Genomic DNA, 18736 nt, shown 5'->3' with positions numbered 1-18736 from the left:
ACCCGTTAATGTGAAGGGTAGGACCAACAAGTCCAGGGAACCCTGGATGTCAAGGGATGTATAGTATTGGATCAGGAAAAGAATGAAGGCTTATGGCAGATTCGGAGTGCTAAAAACAGCACTAGAGGAGTATAGAAAGTGTAGGGGGGGGCACTTAAAAAAGTAATTAGGAGAGTGAAGAGGGGACATGAAAAAACATTGGTGGGCAAGATAAAGGAAAATCCTAAGGCGTTATATTAAGGGCAAGAGGATAACGAGGGAAAGATTAGGGCTCATTAGGGACCAATGTGGCAATATGTTTGTGGAGCCAGAGGACATAGGTGAGGTTTTAAATGATTACTTTTCATCTGTGTTCACTATGGAGAAGGACGACGTAGGTGTAGAGTTCAGGGAGGGGGATTGTGATATACTTGAACATATTAACATTGAAAGGGAGGAAGTATTAGCTGTTTTAGCGGGCTTAAAAGTGGATAAATCCCCAGCCCCAGATAAGATAAATCCCCAGGCTGTTATGTGAGGCAAGGGAGGAGATAGCAGGGGCTCTGGCACAAATTTTCAAATCCTCTCTGGCCATGGGAGAGGTACCAGAGGACTGGAGGACGGCGAATGTGGTACCATTATTCAAGAAGGGTAGCAGGGATAAACCAGGTAATTACAGGCCAGTGAGTCTAACATCAGTGGTAGGGAAACTATTGAAATTCTGAGGGACAGGATTAATCTCCACTTGGAGAGGCAGGGATTAATCAGGGATAGTCAGCACGGCTTTGTCAGGGGGAGATCATGTCTAACTAACTTGATTGAATTTTTCGAGGAGGTGATTATATGTGTAGATGAGGGTAAAGCAGTTGATGTAGTCTACATGGACTTCAGTAAAGCTCTTGATCAGGTCCTGCATGGGAGATTGGTTAAGAAGGTGATCCAAGGCAAATTGGATCCAAAATTGGCTTGGTGGCAGGAGGCAGAGGCTAATGGTCGAGGGTTGTTTTTGTGAGTGGAAGCCTGTGACCAGTGGTGTACCACAGAGATCGGTACTGGGACCCTTGCTGTTTGTAGCATACATTAATGATTTAGACATGAATATAGGAGGTATGATCAGTAAGTTCGCAGATGACATGAAAATTGGTGGTGTTATAAATAGTGAGGAGGAAAGCCTTAGATTACAGGACGATATAGATGGGCTGGTAAGATGGGCGGAGCAGTGGCAAATAATCCTGAGAAATGTGAGGTGATGCATTTTGGGAGGACTAACAAGGCAAGGGAATATACAATGGATGGTAGGACCCTAGGAAGTACAGAGGAACCTTGGTGTACCTGTCCACAGATCACTGAAGGCAGCAGCACAGGTAGATAAGGTGGCTAGGAAGGCATATGGGATACTTGCCTTTGTTAGCCGAGGCATAGAATGTAAGAGCAGGGAGGCTATGATGGAGCTGTATAAAATGCTAGTTAGGCCACAGCTGGAGTACAGTATGCAGTTCTGGGCACCAAACTATAGGTAGGATGTGATTGCACTGGAGAGGGTGCAGAAGAGATTCACCAGGATGTTGCCTGGGCTGGAGCATTTCAGCTATGAAGAGAGACTGAAAAGGGTAGCGTTGTTTTCCTTAGAGCAGAGAAGGCTGAGGGGGGACATGATTGAGGTGTACAAAATTATGAGGGGTATTGATAGGATAGATAGGAAGAGACCTTTTCCCTTAACGGAGGGGTCAATAACAAGGGGGCATCGATTTAAAGTAAGGGGAAGGAGGTTTAGACGGGATTTGAGGGAAAAAAAATGCCACCCAGAGGGTGGTTGGAATCTTGAACGCACTACATGAAGGGGTGGTAGAGGTAGGAACCCTCACTACATTTAAGAAGTATTTAGATGTGCACTTGAAATGTCACAGCATACAAGGCTACAGGCTAAGTGCTGGAAAATGGGATTAGAATAATCAGGTGCTTGATGGCCAGCATGGACACATTGGGCTGAAGGGCCTGTTTTTGTGCTGTATAACTGTATAACTCTATAAATAGCTGAGGCCCCAGCACTAATCCTTGTGGCACTCCACTAGTCACGGCCTGCCAACTTGAACATATCTCATTTATTCCTTCTCTTTTGCTTCCTGTCCGTTAACCAATCCTCTATCCATGCTCATATACTCCCTCCAACTCCATGAGCCCTTATGTTGTGTATTAACCTTTTATGTGACACCTTATACAGGTATACTAAATCAACTGGCTTCCCTTCATCTACCTTCCTAGTTACATCCTCAAGAAACTCTAATAAATTTGCTAAACACCATTTTCCTTTTGTAAAACCAAGTTGAGTTTGCCTGATTATCCGATGATTTTCTAAGTGCATTGTTAGGACTTCCTTAATAATAGATTCCAGCACTTTCCCGATGACTGATGTCAGGCCAACTGACCTGCAGTTCTCTGTTTTCTCTCTCCCTCCTTTCTTGAATAGTGCTGTTACATTTGCCAACTTCCAATCTGCTGGGACCATTCCAGAATCGAGGGAATTTTGGAAAATCAAAGCCAACGCATCCACTAAATCTTCAGCTATTTCTTTTAGAACCCTAGGATGTAGGCCTTCAGGTCCTGTGGATTTGTCGGATTTCAGTCCCTAAAGTTTCTCCAATACTTTCTCTAATGACCCTAATTTCCTCAATCTGTATAGCCCTGAGATTACCCTCTATTTCTGGTATGCAACTTGTGTCCTCTATAGTGAAGATGGACACAAAATATTTGTTCAATGTCTCTGCCATTTCATAATTCCCTATAATAATTTCTCCTATCTCTGCTTCTAAGGGACCAACGTTTACTTTAGCTACTCTCTTCATTTTTATGTACTCTATACTAAAGCTCTTACAATCTGTTTTTAATATTCATAGCTAGCTTACTCTCGTATTCTACATTTCCTCTTTTTTATCAATTTTTTGTGGCCCTTTGCAGGTTTCTAAAACACTCCCAATCCTCAGACTTGCTACTATTCTTTGCAACATACAATGAACACTGGACTTTGTACTATGGTTATGTTTTAAAAACTTTGATCTTTAATACAGTGTAACGTGGACATTCGGAGAAAACAAATTCCGCACCAAGACAAGCCAGATGTCTTGGTTACGATGGGAACAAGGAACCTAGATTAAAGACCCTTTTGAAAGCAGGGTGCAAGTTTGAAACACCTAAAGAAGAATGGGTCACACTCTCAGACTCTCAGATAGCAAAGATAATAAACAGGGAGACAGAGGTGCTCAAATGCAGATTTGCATTGCAATTTTTAACACATAAATACAAAGGAAGACTCAGATGGTTTTGCTATGGTCAGACATATGGTCTCTGAGAATTGTTAAAGGCAAACCACTATTGACTTTTGATCTGGATAAATTCGAGGAGGTTTTCTAAGGTCTGGAGGCTGAAAGGAAGACTAGGAGTTAGAGGCAGCCTAAAGAGAGTAAGGGAGAGAGACCAGTGATCTGTTTCTGGGAAACCGGCATTCTCCAATCTCTGATAGAGCAAAAGGGCTGCTAAGATTTGAACAGAGTTCGAAAGTCGAGGTTCTCTGAGTAGAAAAGACCAATGGGGTCACCAGAGATTGCCTTATTAACAGAAGTTGTTGGGGAACACAGGGCTTAGTGAGAGAGAAGAACTGAAAGAAATCAGTATTAGTACAGAAATGGTGTTGGGGAAATTGATGGGGTTGAAGGCCAATAAATCCCCAGGGCCTGATGGTATGCATCCCAGAGTACTTAAGGCAGTGGCCCTAGAAATAGTGGATGCATTGGTGGTCATCTTCCAAGATTCTATAGACTCTGGAACAGTTCCTACAGATTGGAGGGTAGCTAATGTAACCCCACTATTTAAAAAGGAAGGTAGAGAGAAAGCAGGGAATTATAAACCAGTCAGCCTGACGTTGGTAGTGGGGAAAATTCTAGAGTCCATTATCAAAGATTTTACAGCAGAGCAGTTAGAGAACAGTGGTAGAATTGGGCAGAGTCAGCATGGATTTACGAAAGGGAAATCATGCTTCAAAAATCTACTAGAATTCTTCGAGGATGTAACGAGTAGAGTTGATGAGGGGGAGCCCGTGGATGTGGTGTACTTGGATTTGCAGAAGGCTTTTGACAAAGTCCCACATAAGAGATTAGTGTGTAAAATTAAAGTGCATTGGATTTCGGGTAGTGTATTGCGATGGATAGAAAATTGGTTGGCAGACAGGAAACAAAGAGCAGGGATAAATGTTTCTTTTTCCAAATGGCAGGCAGTGACTAGTGGGGTACCGCAGAGATCGGTGCTGGGACCCCAGCTATTCACAATATATATTAATAATTTAGATGTGGGAACTAAATGGATTATCTCCAAATTTGCAGATGACACAAAACTGGGTGGGAGGGTGAGTTGTGAGGAGGATGCAGAGAGGCTTCAGGGTGATATGGACAAGTTGGGTGAGTGGGCCAATGCATGGCAGATGCAGTATAATGTGGATAAATGTGAGGTTATCCACTTTGGTAGCAAAAACAGGAAGACAGATTATTATCTGAACGGCTATAAACTGAGAGAGGGGAATATGCAGCAAGACCTGGGTGTTCTCGTACACCAGTCGCTGAAGGTCCAACAGGCGGTAAAAAAGGCAAATGGTATGTTGGACTTCATTGCGAGAGGATTTGAGTACAGGAGCAGGGATGTCTTGCTGCAATTATACAGGGCCTTGGTGAGGCCACACCCAGAATATTGTGTGCAGTTTTGGTCTCCTTATCTGAGGAAGGATGTTCTTGCTATAGAGGGAGGGCAGCGAAGGTTTACCAGACTGATTCCTGGGATGGCTGGACAGACGTATGAGGAGATTTGAGACGGTTTGGATTATATTTGCTGGAGTTTAGAAGAGTGAGGGAGGGGGATCTCATAGAAACCTATAAAATTCTAACAGGACTTGACAGAGTAGATGCAGGATGGATGTTCCTGATGGTGGGGAAGTCCAGAACCAGGGGTCATCGTGTAAGGATATGGGGTAAACCTTTCAGGACTGAGATGAAGAGAAATTTCTTCACCTAGAGAGTGGTGAGCCTATGGAATTTGCTACCACAGAAAGCAGTTGAGGCCAAAAACATTGTATGTTTTCAAGAAGGAGTTAGATATAGCTCTTGGGTCTAAAGGGATAAAAGGGTATGGGGCGAAAGCGGGAACAGGTTACTGAGTTGGATGATCAGCCATGATCATAATGAATGGCGGAGCAGGCTCGAAGGGCTGAATGGCCTACTCCTGCTCCTACATTCTATGTTATCTATGTTACGTCCAGTTGAATGTGCTCGGTAGAAGCGAGCAATTGCAGCTAGGAGGAGTTTGGGACTTTTAATCGTAAGGATATCTTTTCGATGAGAACAGTGTAACATATAAATGTGCTGTGGGGTTTACGAGTGTGTTAATGGGAAATACATTTCTCTATAATTTAGTGTATTAGCCTCCTACTAAGTACTGTTTAGTTAATGTTGATTTTTAATTTAGTTGTTATAGCAAAGGTCATGAAATGTGAAATCTTGTTGTGTGATTCTTTAATCAGTCACTGGGAGGTTCATAATGCTTGTTTTAAAGTTAATAGTCTCTACTGAGGTCAGAACAAATATCATAAGCCTCTTCTTTTAGTCTAGTACTATCCTTAACTTCCTGAGTAATCCACGGCTGGATCTTTCTTGCTGAGGTTTTATTTTTCAATGGGATGCAGTTTTTGTTGAAGATTTTGAATTTTTTAAAAAGTGTTTCCATATGTAACCATACCGGTTAGTCTACTTATGCAATCAGTCTCAGTCAGCTCTCTCCTCATACCTATGTAATTAGCTTTGTTTAAGTTTAAGATTCTTGTTTGTGATTTAAGTATTTTGCTTTCAACCTTAACATGGAATTCAACTGCATTATGATCACTATTTCCCAGCAGATTGTTTATTATGACATTACTAATTAATCCTGCCTCATTACACAATACTAGATCCAAAATGGCTTTACCCTAGTTGGTTCTACAACGTATTGCTCCAGGAAACTGTCATGAAAACATTCTACAAACTCATCTTCCAGACTGCCTTTACCAATTTGATTGGTCTGGTCTATAAGAAGATTGATGTCCCCCACAATTATTACATTGTCTTTGTTACAAGCTCCAATAATTCCTTGTTGAAAGCACTGTTAACTTGTATATGTACTGTTCGGGGGCCTATAAACTAATCCCACCAGCATTTTCTGACTCATGCCATTCCTGATCTCTCCCCATACTGATTCTACTTCATGATCTTCTGAGCCAAGTTCCTTTCTCATTAATGCTTCACTAATGTCATCCTTTACTATCAGGGCTACCCCTCCTCCTTTTCCATTCCGTCTGTCTTTTTGAAATATTGTGTACCCTGGAATATTTGTTTCCCAACCTTGGTCACCTATTTGTGCCAAAAAATTATCTCCCTTATTGTGGATGCTTCATGCATTCAGATAAAGAATCTTTAATTTCATTTTTTTATTGTTATTCCCTGCATGGACCTTATTCACTGATAGACAATTACTCATGCATTCTTTGTCCCTTCCTGTCTCACACTGCTTGTCTTTACCCATATCACTAGACAGTTCTATTGCCTCGACTATTCTCTTTGGATTTCTAAATTTCCCTTCACCTGAACCCACCCCGCTGCTATTTCAAGCCCTATTCAGTCCTAGTTATATGATTCACAAGGTCACTGGTCCCATCATTAAGTGGAGCCCATCCCAATGGAGCAGCTCTCTCTTTCCTCAGTACTGGTGCCAGGACTCCATGAATAGAAACCAGTTCTTCCCACACCACTCTTTGAGCCATGCGGTAAATTCTCTAATTTGCTTGACCCTATGCCAATTGGTGTGTGGCTCAGGTAACAATCCAGAGATATTTACCTGTGATGTTCTGCATTTTAATTTTGGTAGACCAACAACTCACTCCCAGGAGCAGGTTGTGCATTTAAATATTTTAATCAGGCTGCTTGCCTAAGATTTTAGCTGTGTTTCAGGCTTAATGCTGGCTGACTGAGTTTCCTGGGCCTCAGGAAACCCAGTGTCTGAAGGGAGACGAGAAATGCTGGAAGCAACGGGTTAAGAGCTTTCTCAGCACTGCTTGTGGGCCAGGAGGAACAAGAGGGCTTCCCTCTGCACCTCCACCACTGGTTCACCAAGTAAACTTGTCAACCTCCTCAGAGATCAGAAACCCCCCACCGATCGCTGACAACATCCACACAATCACCAAATCTTCCTCAACCCTCAATCTTCCCCTCTGAACTCTTGCCAATCGCTTCCATCTCTCCCTCCTGCCCCATCTCTGACCTGAGATCACCCTCCCAACCCTCCACTCCAAGCTGCACTCCCCGCCACCTTGCAAGCTCTAGCCTAAGCAGCAAGAAAACGGGGCTGGAAGAGGTTGGAGAGCTAAGGAGGGGCGAGGCAATGGAGATATTTGAAAATAAGGATAGGAATTTTAAAATTGAGGCATTGTTATTCCAGGACCCAATGCAAGTCAGGTAGCACAGGGGTGACTGGTGAATATGATTTGATGCGAGTTAGGATCTGGCAGAAATGTTTTAGATGAGCTTAAGTTTACAAATGGTTGAAGATGACAGGATGTCCTGGACTAGTTAAGTCTAGAGATATGATTGAGGATTTCAACAACAGCTGAGCTGAGGCGGGATGGAGTCAGGCGATGATTCGGAGGGGTGGATGTAGGCGGACTTGGTGAAAGTGTGGGCATGTAATCAAAAGCTCATCTTGGGGTCAAATGAGACACCAAGGTTGCAAACATTCTTGTTCAGCTGGAGAAAGCTGCAAGGGAGAGCATTAGAGTCAGTGGCGAGAGAATGGAGTTTGTGGCGGAGACCAAAGACAAATGGCTTCAATCTTTCCAATACTTAGTTGGAGGAAATTTCTGTTCATTCAGTATTGAATTGGTTAGCAGACAGGAAACAAAGACTAGGGATAAATGGGTTTTTTTCCAAATGGCAGGCAGTGACCAGTGGGGTACCGCAGGTATCGGTGCTAGGACCCAAGCTATTCACACTACATATTAATGATTTAGATGAGGGAAATAAATGTAATATCTCCAAATTTGCAGATGACACAAAACTGGGTGGGAGGGTGAGTTGTGAGAAGGATGCAGAGAGGTTTCAGGGTGATTTGGGCAAGTTGAGTGAATGGGCTAATGCATGGCAGATGCAGTATAATGTGGATAAATGTGAAGTTATCCACTTTGGTTACAAAAACAGGAAGACAGATTATTATCTGAATGGCTATAAACTGAAAGAGGGGAATATGCAACGAGACCTGGGTGTTCTCGTACACCAGTTGCTGAAGGTAAGCATGCAGGTGCAACAGGCAGTAAAAAAGGCAAACAGTATGTTGGTCTTCATAGCAAGAGGATTCGAGTACAGGAGCAGGGATGTCTTGCTGCAATTATACAGGGCCTTGGTGAGGCCGCACTCAGAATATTGTGTGCAGTTTTGGTCTCCTTATCTGAGGAAGGATGTTCTTGCTATAGAGGGAGTGCAGCGAAGGTTTACCAGACTGATACCTGGGATGGCGGGACTGACGTATGAGGAGAGATTGAGTCAGTTAGGATTATATTTGCTGGAGTTTAGAAGAGTGAGGGGGATTTCATAGAAACCTATAAAATTCTAACATTAAATGGCAGAACCCTTAGGAGTATTGACAGACAGAGAGATCTGGGCGTACAGGTCCACAGGTCACTGAAAGTGGCAACGCTGGTGGATAAGGTAGTCAAGAAGGCATACGGCATACTTGCCTTCATTGGTCGGGGCATAGAGTATAAAAATTGGCAAGTCATGCTGCAGCTGTACGGAACCTTAGTTAGGCCACACTTGGAATATTGCGTGCAATTCTGGTCACCACACTACCAGAAGGATGTAGACGCTTTGGAGAGGGTACAGAAGAAGTTTACCAGGATGTTGCCTGGTCTGGAGGGTATTAGCTATGAGGAGAGGTTGGATAAACTCGGATTGTTTTCACTGGAACGACGGAGGTGGAGGGGCGACATGTCAGAGGTTTACAAAGTTATGAGCGGCATGGACAGAGTGGATAGTCAGAAGCTTTTTTGCAGGGTGGAAGAGTCAGTTACTAGGGGACATAGGTTCAAGGTGCGAGGGACAAAGTTTAGAGGGGATGTGCGAGGCAAGTTCTTTACACAGAGGGTGGTGAGTGCCTGGAACTTGCTGCCGGGGGAGGTGGTGGAAGCAGGTACGATAGCGACTTTTAAGAGGCATCTTGACAAATACATGAATAGGATGGGAATACAGGGATATGGACCCCGGAAGTGCAGAAGGTTTTAGTTTCGGCAGGCATCACGATCGGTGCAGGCTTGGAGGGCCGAATGGCCTGTTCCTGTGCTGTACTGTTCTTTGTTCTTTTTGATTTGAAAGGGTACATGCAGGAAGGATGTTCCCGATGGTGGGGGAGTCCAGAACCAGGGGTCATAGTCTAAGGATACGGAGTAAACCTTTCAGGACTGAGATGAGGAGAAATTTCTTCACCCAGAGAGTGGTGAGCCTGTGGAATTCACGACCACAGAAAGCAGTTGAGGCCAAAACATTGTATGTTTTCAAGAAGGAGTTAGATATAGCTCTTGGGTTTAAAGGGATCAAAGGATATGGGGTGAAAGCAGGAACAGGTTACTGAGTTGGATGATCAGCCATGATCATAATGAATGGCGGAGCAGTCTCGAAGGGCCGAATGGCCTACTCCTGCTCCTATTTTCTATGTTTTCTATGTTTCTATGACTGTTGGACGAGTAGTCTGACAATTTAGAGACAGTGGAAAGTTCAAGAGAGGTGGAAGTAGAGCTACGTGTCATCAGCTTATATGTGGAAACTGACCCGACGGGCAGAAATTTCTCGGCCCTGTGATGACGAGCATGGCGGTGGGAGCGCAGGTAATTGGTGGAGGCAGACTGGGATGGCTCCCCGATATATTCCCGCTGTAGGGGAATTTTTTCACAGTGGGCTAGTGGCAGGATCGGCCAATTGAGATGATTAAGGCCCCAATTAGAGCTGATATCTTGTGCTCACTGGCATTTTGCTGCTGGTGGAGTGGCCCGCTGCCACGTGTGGAGGCCGTCAGCTCAATGGAGGTGGCCTCCCTGCAGCAGGCTGGGCGGGGTCATCGGATTCGGAGGCTCCATGCCCCAAAGAAGGGGCTGCGGGCAGGAAAGGGTGCACACACATCCCAAATGTTGCACCCGGAGAGGCTTCCCTTCCACTCCAAGGGCCAAATGGTTGCGCGCCTCATGCCTCTGAGGACCCTCCATGTTGAGGTGGCCTTGCACTCACACCTGGTAGGGCTGCCGATGCTCCAGAGATCCAAACCCTCTGAATGGGCCAGCAGCATTAGGAGCCCACCTGCTGTCCTTTACTGAATGGTGAGTGCAGAGGTGGCCAGTTAGGAGGTGGCCCCTGGGAAGACTGCGCCAGATGGTGTGCTGCTGTCAAGTGCACGCTAGGGACTGTGATTTTAGTCCTGGTTGGGACCCAAAGCCTACTGTAAAATCCAGTCCTGTGTTTTCGGATGATGCCACCGAGCGCAGCATGTCGATGAGAAATAGGAGGGTTCATGCTGGCTCTTTGCAGACAATCCTGTCAATCCCATTCCCCTGCTCGATCCCTGCAGCCCTGCAAATTTACTTCCTTCAAGTGCCCATCCAATTTCCTTTTGAAATCATTGATTGTGTCTGCCTCCTTCAACTTCATAGGAAGCGAGCTCCAGGTCATTACCACTCGCTGCATAAAAAGGTCTTCCTCACAGTCCCCCTGTCTCTCTTGTCCAAAACCTTCCATCTGTGTCCCCTAGTCCTTCTACCATCAGTAAATGGGAGCACTTTACCTTGTCTAACTTATCTAAGCCTGTCATAATCTTTACTTCTATCAAATCTCTGCTCAATCTCCTTAGCTGCAAGAACATCAGCAGCTTTTCCAACATAACCTTGTAACTAAAATCTCCCATCCCTAGAACCATTCTGGTAAATCCCCTCTGCACCCTCTCAAGGACCCTCACATCCTTCCTAAAGTGCGGTGACTAAAACTGGACACAATACTCTAGTTGGGGTCTAACCAGAGCTTTATAAAAGTTCAGCATAACCTCCCTGCTTTTGTACTCTATACTTCTATTTATGAAGGTCAAGATCTCATATGCTTTACTAACCACTCTCTCAATATTGCCTGCTACCTTCTAAGGTGCACCCCCAGGTCCCTCTGTGGCTGTACACACTTTAGAACTGTGCCATTAAGTCGATCTTGCCTCACCCGATACCTTCTGCCAAAATGCATCACCTCACACTTCTCTGTATTAAATTCCACCTGCCAATTGTCTGTCCATTCTGCTAGCCTACCTATGTTCTGTTGCAGGCAATTAGTATCATCCTCACTGTTTGCCCTGCTCCAAATTTAGTATCATTGGCAAATTTTAAAATTCTACTCAAGTCGTCCAGATGCAAGCCATCTATATATAGCAAAAAAAGCAGTGGTCTAAGCACTGACCCTTGGGGAACAAGGGTCTTCTCTCTTCCAGACCAAAAAAAACCATTTACCACGACTCACTGTTTTCTGTCCTGAAACCAATGTTTTATCCAATTGGACACCCTCCTATTCCATGAGCCTCAATTTTGTTAACCAGCCTTTTATCTGGTACATTAAGTACTTTCTTAAAATCCATATGGACAACATCCACCACATTCCCTTCGACAACCTTCTCTGCTACTTCAGCAAAACATTAAATTAGATTAGTCAAGCAGGATCTGCCTTTGACAAGTCCATGTGGGATATCCTCTCCAAGTGCCTGTTGACTTTTTTCCCTGATTATTGTTTCTAAAACCTTACCCACTACTGATGTTAAACTAACTGTTGCTAGGACTGTCTTTAAACTCTTCCTTGAATAAGGCTGCCACATTTGCCATTCTCCAATCCTCTGGCACCTCCCTCATATCCGGGGAAGATTGAAAGATTATAGCAAGTCATTTTGCTATCTCCACTCCACTTCTTTTAGCAACCTAACATGCAAGCCATCCGGAACAGGTGACTTAGCTACTCTAGCCAGTCTTTTTAGTATTACCTCCTCTCAATTTTTACCTTATCCATTGCCTCTACTCTCTCCACTTCTACCAATATTTTGTTAGATTCCTCTTCCTTAGTAAACACCGATACAAGGAACTCATTAAATATTTTAGCCTTGCCCTGCGCCTCTAAACATCCATTACCCTCTTTGTCCATAATAGGCCCACTCCACCGCTTACTATCCACTTACTATTAACATGCCATTAGAAGATTTTTGGGTTCCCATTTATGTTGACTGCCATTCTATTCTCATATTCTCTCTCTGCCAGCCTTATTTTCCTCTTCACCTCCCCGCTCAACTTGTATTTGGCCTGGTTCTCACTTGAAGAATTCACCTGACATGCATCTTTTTGTGTTTCATCATCATCTCTACTCTCCCTCGTCATCGCAGCTGCCCTGTTTCTGGTGCCTCACCTTTTCATTGTCAGCTGGAGCAGCTCAAGCTCCAGATTTTGGAGCTTGAGCAGCAGCTGGCCTCACTGTAGTACATCCGTGATGCTGAGCGCTATGTGGATAACACGTTTCAGGATGTGGTCACCCTGCAGCTTAAGGGTGTGTAGGCAGAGAAGAAATGGGTCTCTGCCAAGGAGTCAAGGAGGACCAGGCAGGTAGTGCAGGAGTGCCCTGAGTGCTTCTTCCTCTCCAACCAGTATTCAGTGATTGCTCCTCTGGGGATTGCTGCCAGAACGAGTCCACGGCTCAGCTATACAGTGCGGCAGGAGGGAGGATTGGGAAAAGAATAGTGACAGGAGATTCTGTAGTTAAGGGAACAAACAGACATTTCTGCAGCCACAGAAGTGAATCCAGGATAGTATGTTGCCTCCCTGGTGCCAATATCAAGGATGTCAATGAGCAGGTGCACAGCACTTTGTGGGCGGGGAGGGGAGCACAAACAGTCAATGGTCGTGGTCCATATCGGTACCAATGACATGGGTAGAAAGAGGGATGAGCTCCTGCAGGCAGATTTTAGAGAGCTAGGGAGGAAACTGGCAAGCAGGACTTCAAAGGATTACTTCTAGTGCCAGCAGTGAGTCTAGAAATAAGAGGATAGAGCAGATGAATGCATGGCTGGAGAAATGGTGCAAGAGGGCAGGATTTAGATTTTTTTTTTAGATTTTAGATTTAGAGATACAGCACTGAAACAGGCCCTTCGGCCCACCGAGTCTGTGCCAACCATTAACCACCCATTTATACTAATCCGACACTAATCCCATATTCCTACCACATCCTCACCTGTCCCTGTATTCCCCTACCACCTACCTATACTAGGGGCAATTTATAATGGCCAATTTACTTATCAACCTGCAAGTCTTTTGGCTGTGGGAGGAAACCGGAGCACCCGGAGGAAACCCACGCAGACACAGGGAGAACTTGCAAACTCCAACACAGGCAGTACCCAGAATTGAATCCGGGTCACTGGAGCTGTGTGGCTGCGGTGCTAACCACTGCGCCGCTGGGACTTTGGGACCGGTTCTGGGGAGATGGGACCTATACAGGCCAGACAGGTTGCACCTAAACAGAGCCGGGACCAATATCATTACGGGATGGTTGGGGAGTTTATAAGGTGGGAGAGGTTGAGGGACGACAGGAGGGAAGAGAAAGAGCATGATGAGATAGAGGTTGAAATCACTAAGGATGAGAAGTTGCTCGATGCAGAAGCTGAGAGAGGAAAGCACTGAAGACAAGTCAGTGAAAAGATTGGCATGGTACTTGAGTGGATGGTACAGAATGAGGATTTTAAATGAGAGTTGAGAGAGGTCCTACTTTGCAAATCAGACAGAAATACTGACATTTTGAGCAATACAAATAGACACACACATCAATAACCAGACATTTGACAATAAAGTGTCTTTCTGGAATGGTTACTACTACAACTGTGTGGAATCATTTTTCCCTGACCATTTTTGTCTCAGTCTAAATGTGAATAATATCTGAAACCCAACCAATATATTTCCAGAAGACATATCCACTGGACACAATCTGAATGGGGGCAGGGTGGAAAATGTGCATGTGTGAGCCCTCATATGGGCCAGGTGTCATTTCCATCAATTTTCTCAGACTGCCACCTAATTCTGGCCAGATCCACTACCTGGCCAGCTGGCAGAAGCAGGAATTCAGGCTGCACCTGATGACCCGTGAGCACGATCTTAGCAGTCAGGTTAAGTGGTGAGGAGGGTCTCTGGGTGTGATCACAAGGAGCCCGGGGCAAGGCTTCCAGAGTTAAAATTGGGTCCATTTCAACATTATTTATACAGATTGCACATAACTAGGAAGCAATCCTGCTCAACAAATAATATGTACATTTTTAGTCCTCAGTCCTTCCTACAAAGAAGCAAGTAACAACCAATTTTCCCCTTCCTGACAGAGACGTGTTCAGTCTGAGGCACCCCAACAACTGCTAAAACCAGCTAACTCAGCACAGAATCAAAACTGAATCTGGGATCTTTTGATCTGTATAGTTCAATACTACATAAATAAGTGTCTTTAACTCATTAGGCTGAATACGGAGCTGTCTGGAAAGTGCTTACTTATCAGTTGCAGAAAAACTAGTAAAACAAAGACCAACTTGCTGAATTCTCAGTAAGCACGAAGTATACCTTCAAAGATTTTTTACCTTGTAGTAAGAATTACTGCAGTTTTGTTCAGAGATCTAATACTGGTGATGAAAATGAAGTAGAACTAATTCTACAGGTCTGTTTGGCACAAATTTAAAACGGTTGAAGGAGGAAAAATTTCAAGGCTATGAGAGTGGAGGAGTGGGACTAACTGGATCTAGAAAAGAGCTGGCACAAACCCCTTCTGTGATCCTTCTTGCACAAACTTCCCTTTTGTCATTTAATCACTCTTACTTTCCATCCTATTAAAACAACAACTTGTATTTGTATAGCGCCTTTAGCATAATAAAACATCCCAGGGTGCTTCACAGGAGCATTATGCAACAAAATATGACACTGAGCCACATGAGGAGATACAAAAACTTGGTCAAAGAGGCAGGTTTTAAGGAATGTCTTAAAGGAGGAAAGTGAGGTAAAGAGGCTGAAAGGTGTAAGGAGGGTATTCCAGAAGGTAGGGACTCGCCAACTAAAGATACAGCCATCAATGGTGGAGCGATTAAAATTGGGGATGCTCAAAAGGCCTGAATTAGATAAGTGCAGATATTTTGGAGGGCTGTGGAGATGGAGATTATGGAGATAAAGAGGCCCATGTAGGAATTTGAAAACAGGGATGAGAATTTTAAAATCAAGACATTGCTTGACCTGCAGTCAATGCAAGTCAGTGAGCACAGGGGTGATAGGTAAATGGGACTTGGTGGCAAGTTAAAACACAGGCAGCAGAGTTTTGTATGACTTCAAGTTTACAGAGGGTAGAATGGAATTGACCAGCCAGGAGTGGGTTGGAATAGTCAAGTCTAGCAGTAACAAAGGCATGAATGAATAGCTGAGGCAGGGTTTCCATGGATATGGAAACAGGGGCTCTTCGTGATGGTGCGAATATGTAGTCAGAAACTTATCTCAGGATCAAATATGACACCAAAATTGTCTAGTCTCAGACTGTTGCCAGTGAGAAGGATGGATTCTGTAGCCAGGGAATGGAGTTTAGAGCAGGGACTGAAAACAATTACTTCAGTCTTCCCAATATTTAATTGGAGAAAATGTCTGCTCATCCAGTATTGGATGTCGGATATGCAGTCTGATAATTTAGCAACAAAAAGTGGAGAAGTCAAGAAAGGTAGTGGTGAGGTAAAGCTGGGTATCATCAGAGTACATGTAAAATCTATCGCTGTCAGACATTCCCTTTTGCTCTTTGCACCTCTCCACACCTTTCCCCTCCCCTGTTACATATCCAACCTTTTCCAATTCTGACAAAAGATCATTGATCAGAAATGTTGGGCTGGATTTTACCTTAGGCGGATTGGAATTCGCCACCGACGTAAAAGTCGGTGGTGAACCTGCTTCTGCCTAGCCCATGGATCCATCCCGCATTTTATGGGTCCCCGGGCTTTAATTGTCCCGAAGCGGGACTTCCACCCGCCTGAGGGAGGAATTCCGGCCTCATTGAGCTGCCAGCCACTCATCAGGCTGGCAGCTCTTAGTCCCAGCAGCGTCACAGGGGGCGGTGGCCACTGCCAGGACTGCAGCCCAGCCGACCAGATGGATCCAAGAGTGAAGGTAAGTTGAGCATTCACTGATGAGGCTGGAGTGGTCGCTTGGGGCGCATCTTGGGTCCTGGGGCGGGTTGGGAGGCCGGGGTGGCCCTCAATCAGGCACCTTGTGTCCGACTGCCATGGCCCGCACCCCCCACCCCCGGGGCACGGAAAGGCCGGCAGCTATCCCGTCCCCAGCACGTCCGCTTGCCATGGGTAAAATACCCGTGGTGGTGGGTGAGGGCCCATAAGTGGCCGTTAAGTGGCCACTTAAGGGCCTTGATTGGCCTTGGGTGGGCGACCCATTTCCTCCCACCGCCCCACCACCGTAAAGTCGACCGGAGGCGGGAGCGGGGCGGGTAGGCCTCCCGCTCAATTTTACGCTGCCCCCACGCCGGCTGGGGCGGCGTAAAATTCAGCTCGTTAACTCTGTTTCTTTCTCCGTTGATGCTGCCTGACCTGCTGAGTATTTCAAGCATTTTCTGTTCTCCTTCCGTGCTTTACTACTCTATGATTATAGAATTGCAGTTGCAAACTATTGCTGAGACTAACTAGGATATTCAGACTAACCTATTCTAAGTTAAGCACTGAGCACTGCCATATTGTTGTAAATAAAGTAATTTACTAGACATGCCAGTAAAAGAAAGGTTTCATATTTTTCAAGGTAGTATTTGTCTCTTAATTGGGTATTCATCTGCCTTTACATGCTACAGAATTAGACATTTTAACAGACAATGAAATAGCTATCTTTCTGGGTCAGTTGCCCTTGCAGCAACACTTAAAATATATGTTGACTTCAATGTAAATGTTTATAAATATTAAAAAAAAACTAAAATTACTAACTTTAACAGCAAATTCCAGAATTTTTGCTCCCGATGCAAGTGTTTCCACAGTTTCTTCATTGATCATCTTAGTAATGAAGTTCCTTGCACTATTTCCATTCTGTGTTAGAAGTGCTGCCCAAATAGCTCTTGAAATAGGAGTATTATCTTCTGTTACGTCAGCTGCATGATTATTTATGATTCCTATTCGAATATTGCTGCTTACATCCTGAAACAAAAAGTGCAATTACAGTTGACACATAAATAAACACCCTGAGATGTAGGAATTTTATTACTTTGAGAAGAATAACACTTATATAATTGCACAGCATAACATTGATTATATGACAAAAAATCCAACTTCTACTTTTTATTCATACCAAACTCCTTTCAAAACAATATTTAATATTTATCTTGTATCTATGGGTTCTTTTGGAACCAGATATAAGAACCTCTTTGACTAAATAAAGCTAATATTAGAAAGCCTTACTGAACACAAATATTAATAAATTCAACCCGAGCCAGCAATTGAATGAACATTATCAATATTGAATAACTGGGTATTTTCCAATAATTGCTCAGTGTGTGTGGCACAACTGTTAAATATTACCACTGATAAACCACTTGTTTGGAATAAGCAGCTATCAGGCTAACATGATAAATTTTTAAATATGGTTATATTCACTACACAAGGTATGGAAATAACCTGCCCATCAAATTGCATTGCCATAAAGTTGGTAACTCCACGAACTTACTTCAGAACTAATTAAAAACCTTGGCTTATTCTGAGTCAGAATGTTGTGGGTTCAAGACCCACTCCAGAGACTGGAGCACATAATCCAGACTGACATCTCAGTGTAAAACGGAAGGAGAGCGGCACTGTTAGAGGTGACGTCTTTCAAATAAGGTGTTAAACAGTGTCTGCCCTGACAGGTGGATGTAGAACTTCCCACAGCACTATTTGTAGAACACCAAGGGGTTCTGGCCAATATTTATCTCTCAACTGTACAACAGATGGACTGGGCATTTATTTCATTGCTGTTTGTGGATACTTGCAAAAGTGGCTGTTGTGTTTCCTACAGTACAGCAGTGACTACACTTCAAAAGTACTTCACAGAATCACAGAATAATACAGTGCAGAAGGGGCCCTTCGGCCCATCGCGTCTGCACCGATGCATTAAAGACACCTGACCTGTCTACCTAATCCCATTTGCCAGCACTTGGCCCATAGCCTTGAATGTTATGACCTGCCAAGTGCTCATCCAGGTACTTTTTAAAGGATGTGAGGCAACCCGCCTCTACCACCCTCCCAGGCAGGGCATTCCAGACCGTCACTACCCTCTGGGTAAAAAAGTTCTTCCTCAAATCCCCCTTAAACCTCCCGCCCCTCACCGTAAACTTGTGGCCCCTCGTAATTGACCCTTCAACTAAGGGGAACAGCTGCTCCCTATCCACCCATGTCCATGCCCCTCATAATCATGTACGCCTTGATCAGGTCACCCCTCAGTCGTCTCTGCTCCAGCGAAAACAACCCAAGCCTATCCAACCTCTCTTCATAGCTTAAATGATCCATCCCATGCAACATCCTGGTGAATCGCCTCTGCACCCCCTCCAATGCAATCACATCCTTCCTACAATGTGGCGACCAGAATTGCACACAGTACTCCAGCTGTGGCCTA

General features: G+C 44.4%; 1 protein-coding gene across 1 annotated transcript in view; it reads right to left on the bottom strand.

Annotated features, from left to right (window-relative positions):
• The window catches only part of uggt2 (UDP-glucose glycoprotein glucosyltransferase 2), a 740193-nt gene that overhangs the window by 337194 nt on the left and 384263 nt on the right, over window positions 1–18736 (bottom strand). Inside the window, exon 22 of the mRNA XM_068034396.1 lies at window positions 17080–17286. Within this exon, the coding sequence (XP_067890497.1) occupies window positions 17080–17286 (207 nt within the window). The remainder of the gene's footprint in view (window positions 1–17079; window positions 17287–18736) is intronic.

This window comes from Heterodontus francisci, chromosome 6 (assembly GCF_036365525.1).
Source record: "Heterodontus francisci isolate sHetFra1 chromosome 6, sHetFra1.hap1, whole genome shotgun sequence".
Classification (NCBI taxonomy): domain Eukaryota; kingdom Metazoa; phylum Chordata; class Chondrichthyes; order Heterodontiformes; family Heterodontidae; genus Heterodontus; species Heterodontus francisci.
The sequence above is the reverse complement of the archived record's forward strand: the minus strand, read 5'-3'. Positions and strand labels throughout refer to the sequence as shown.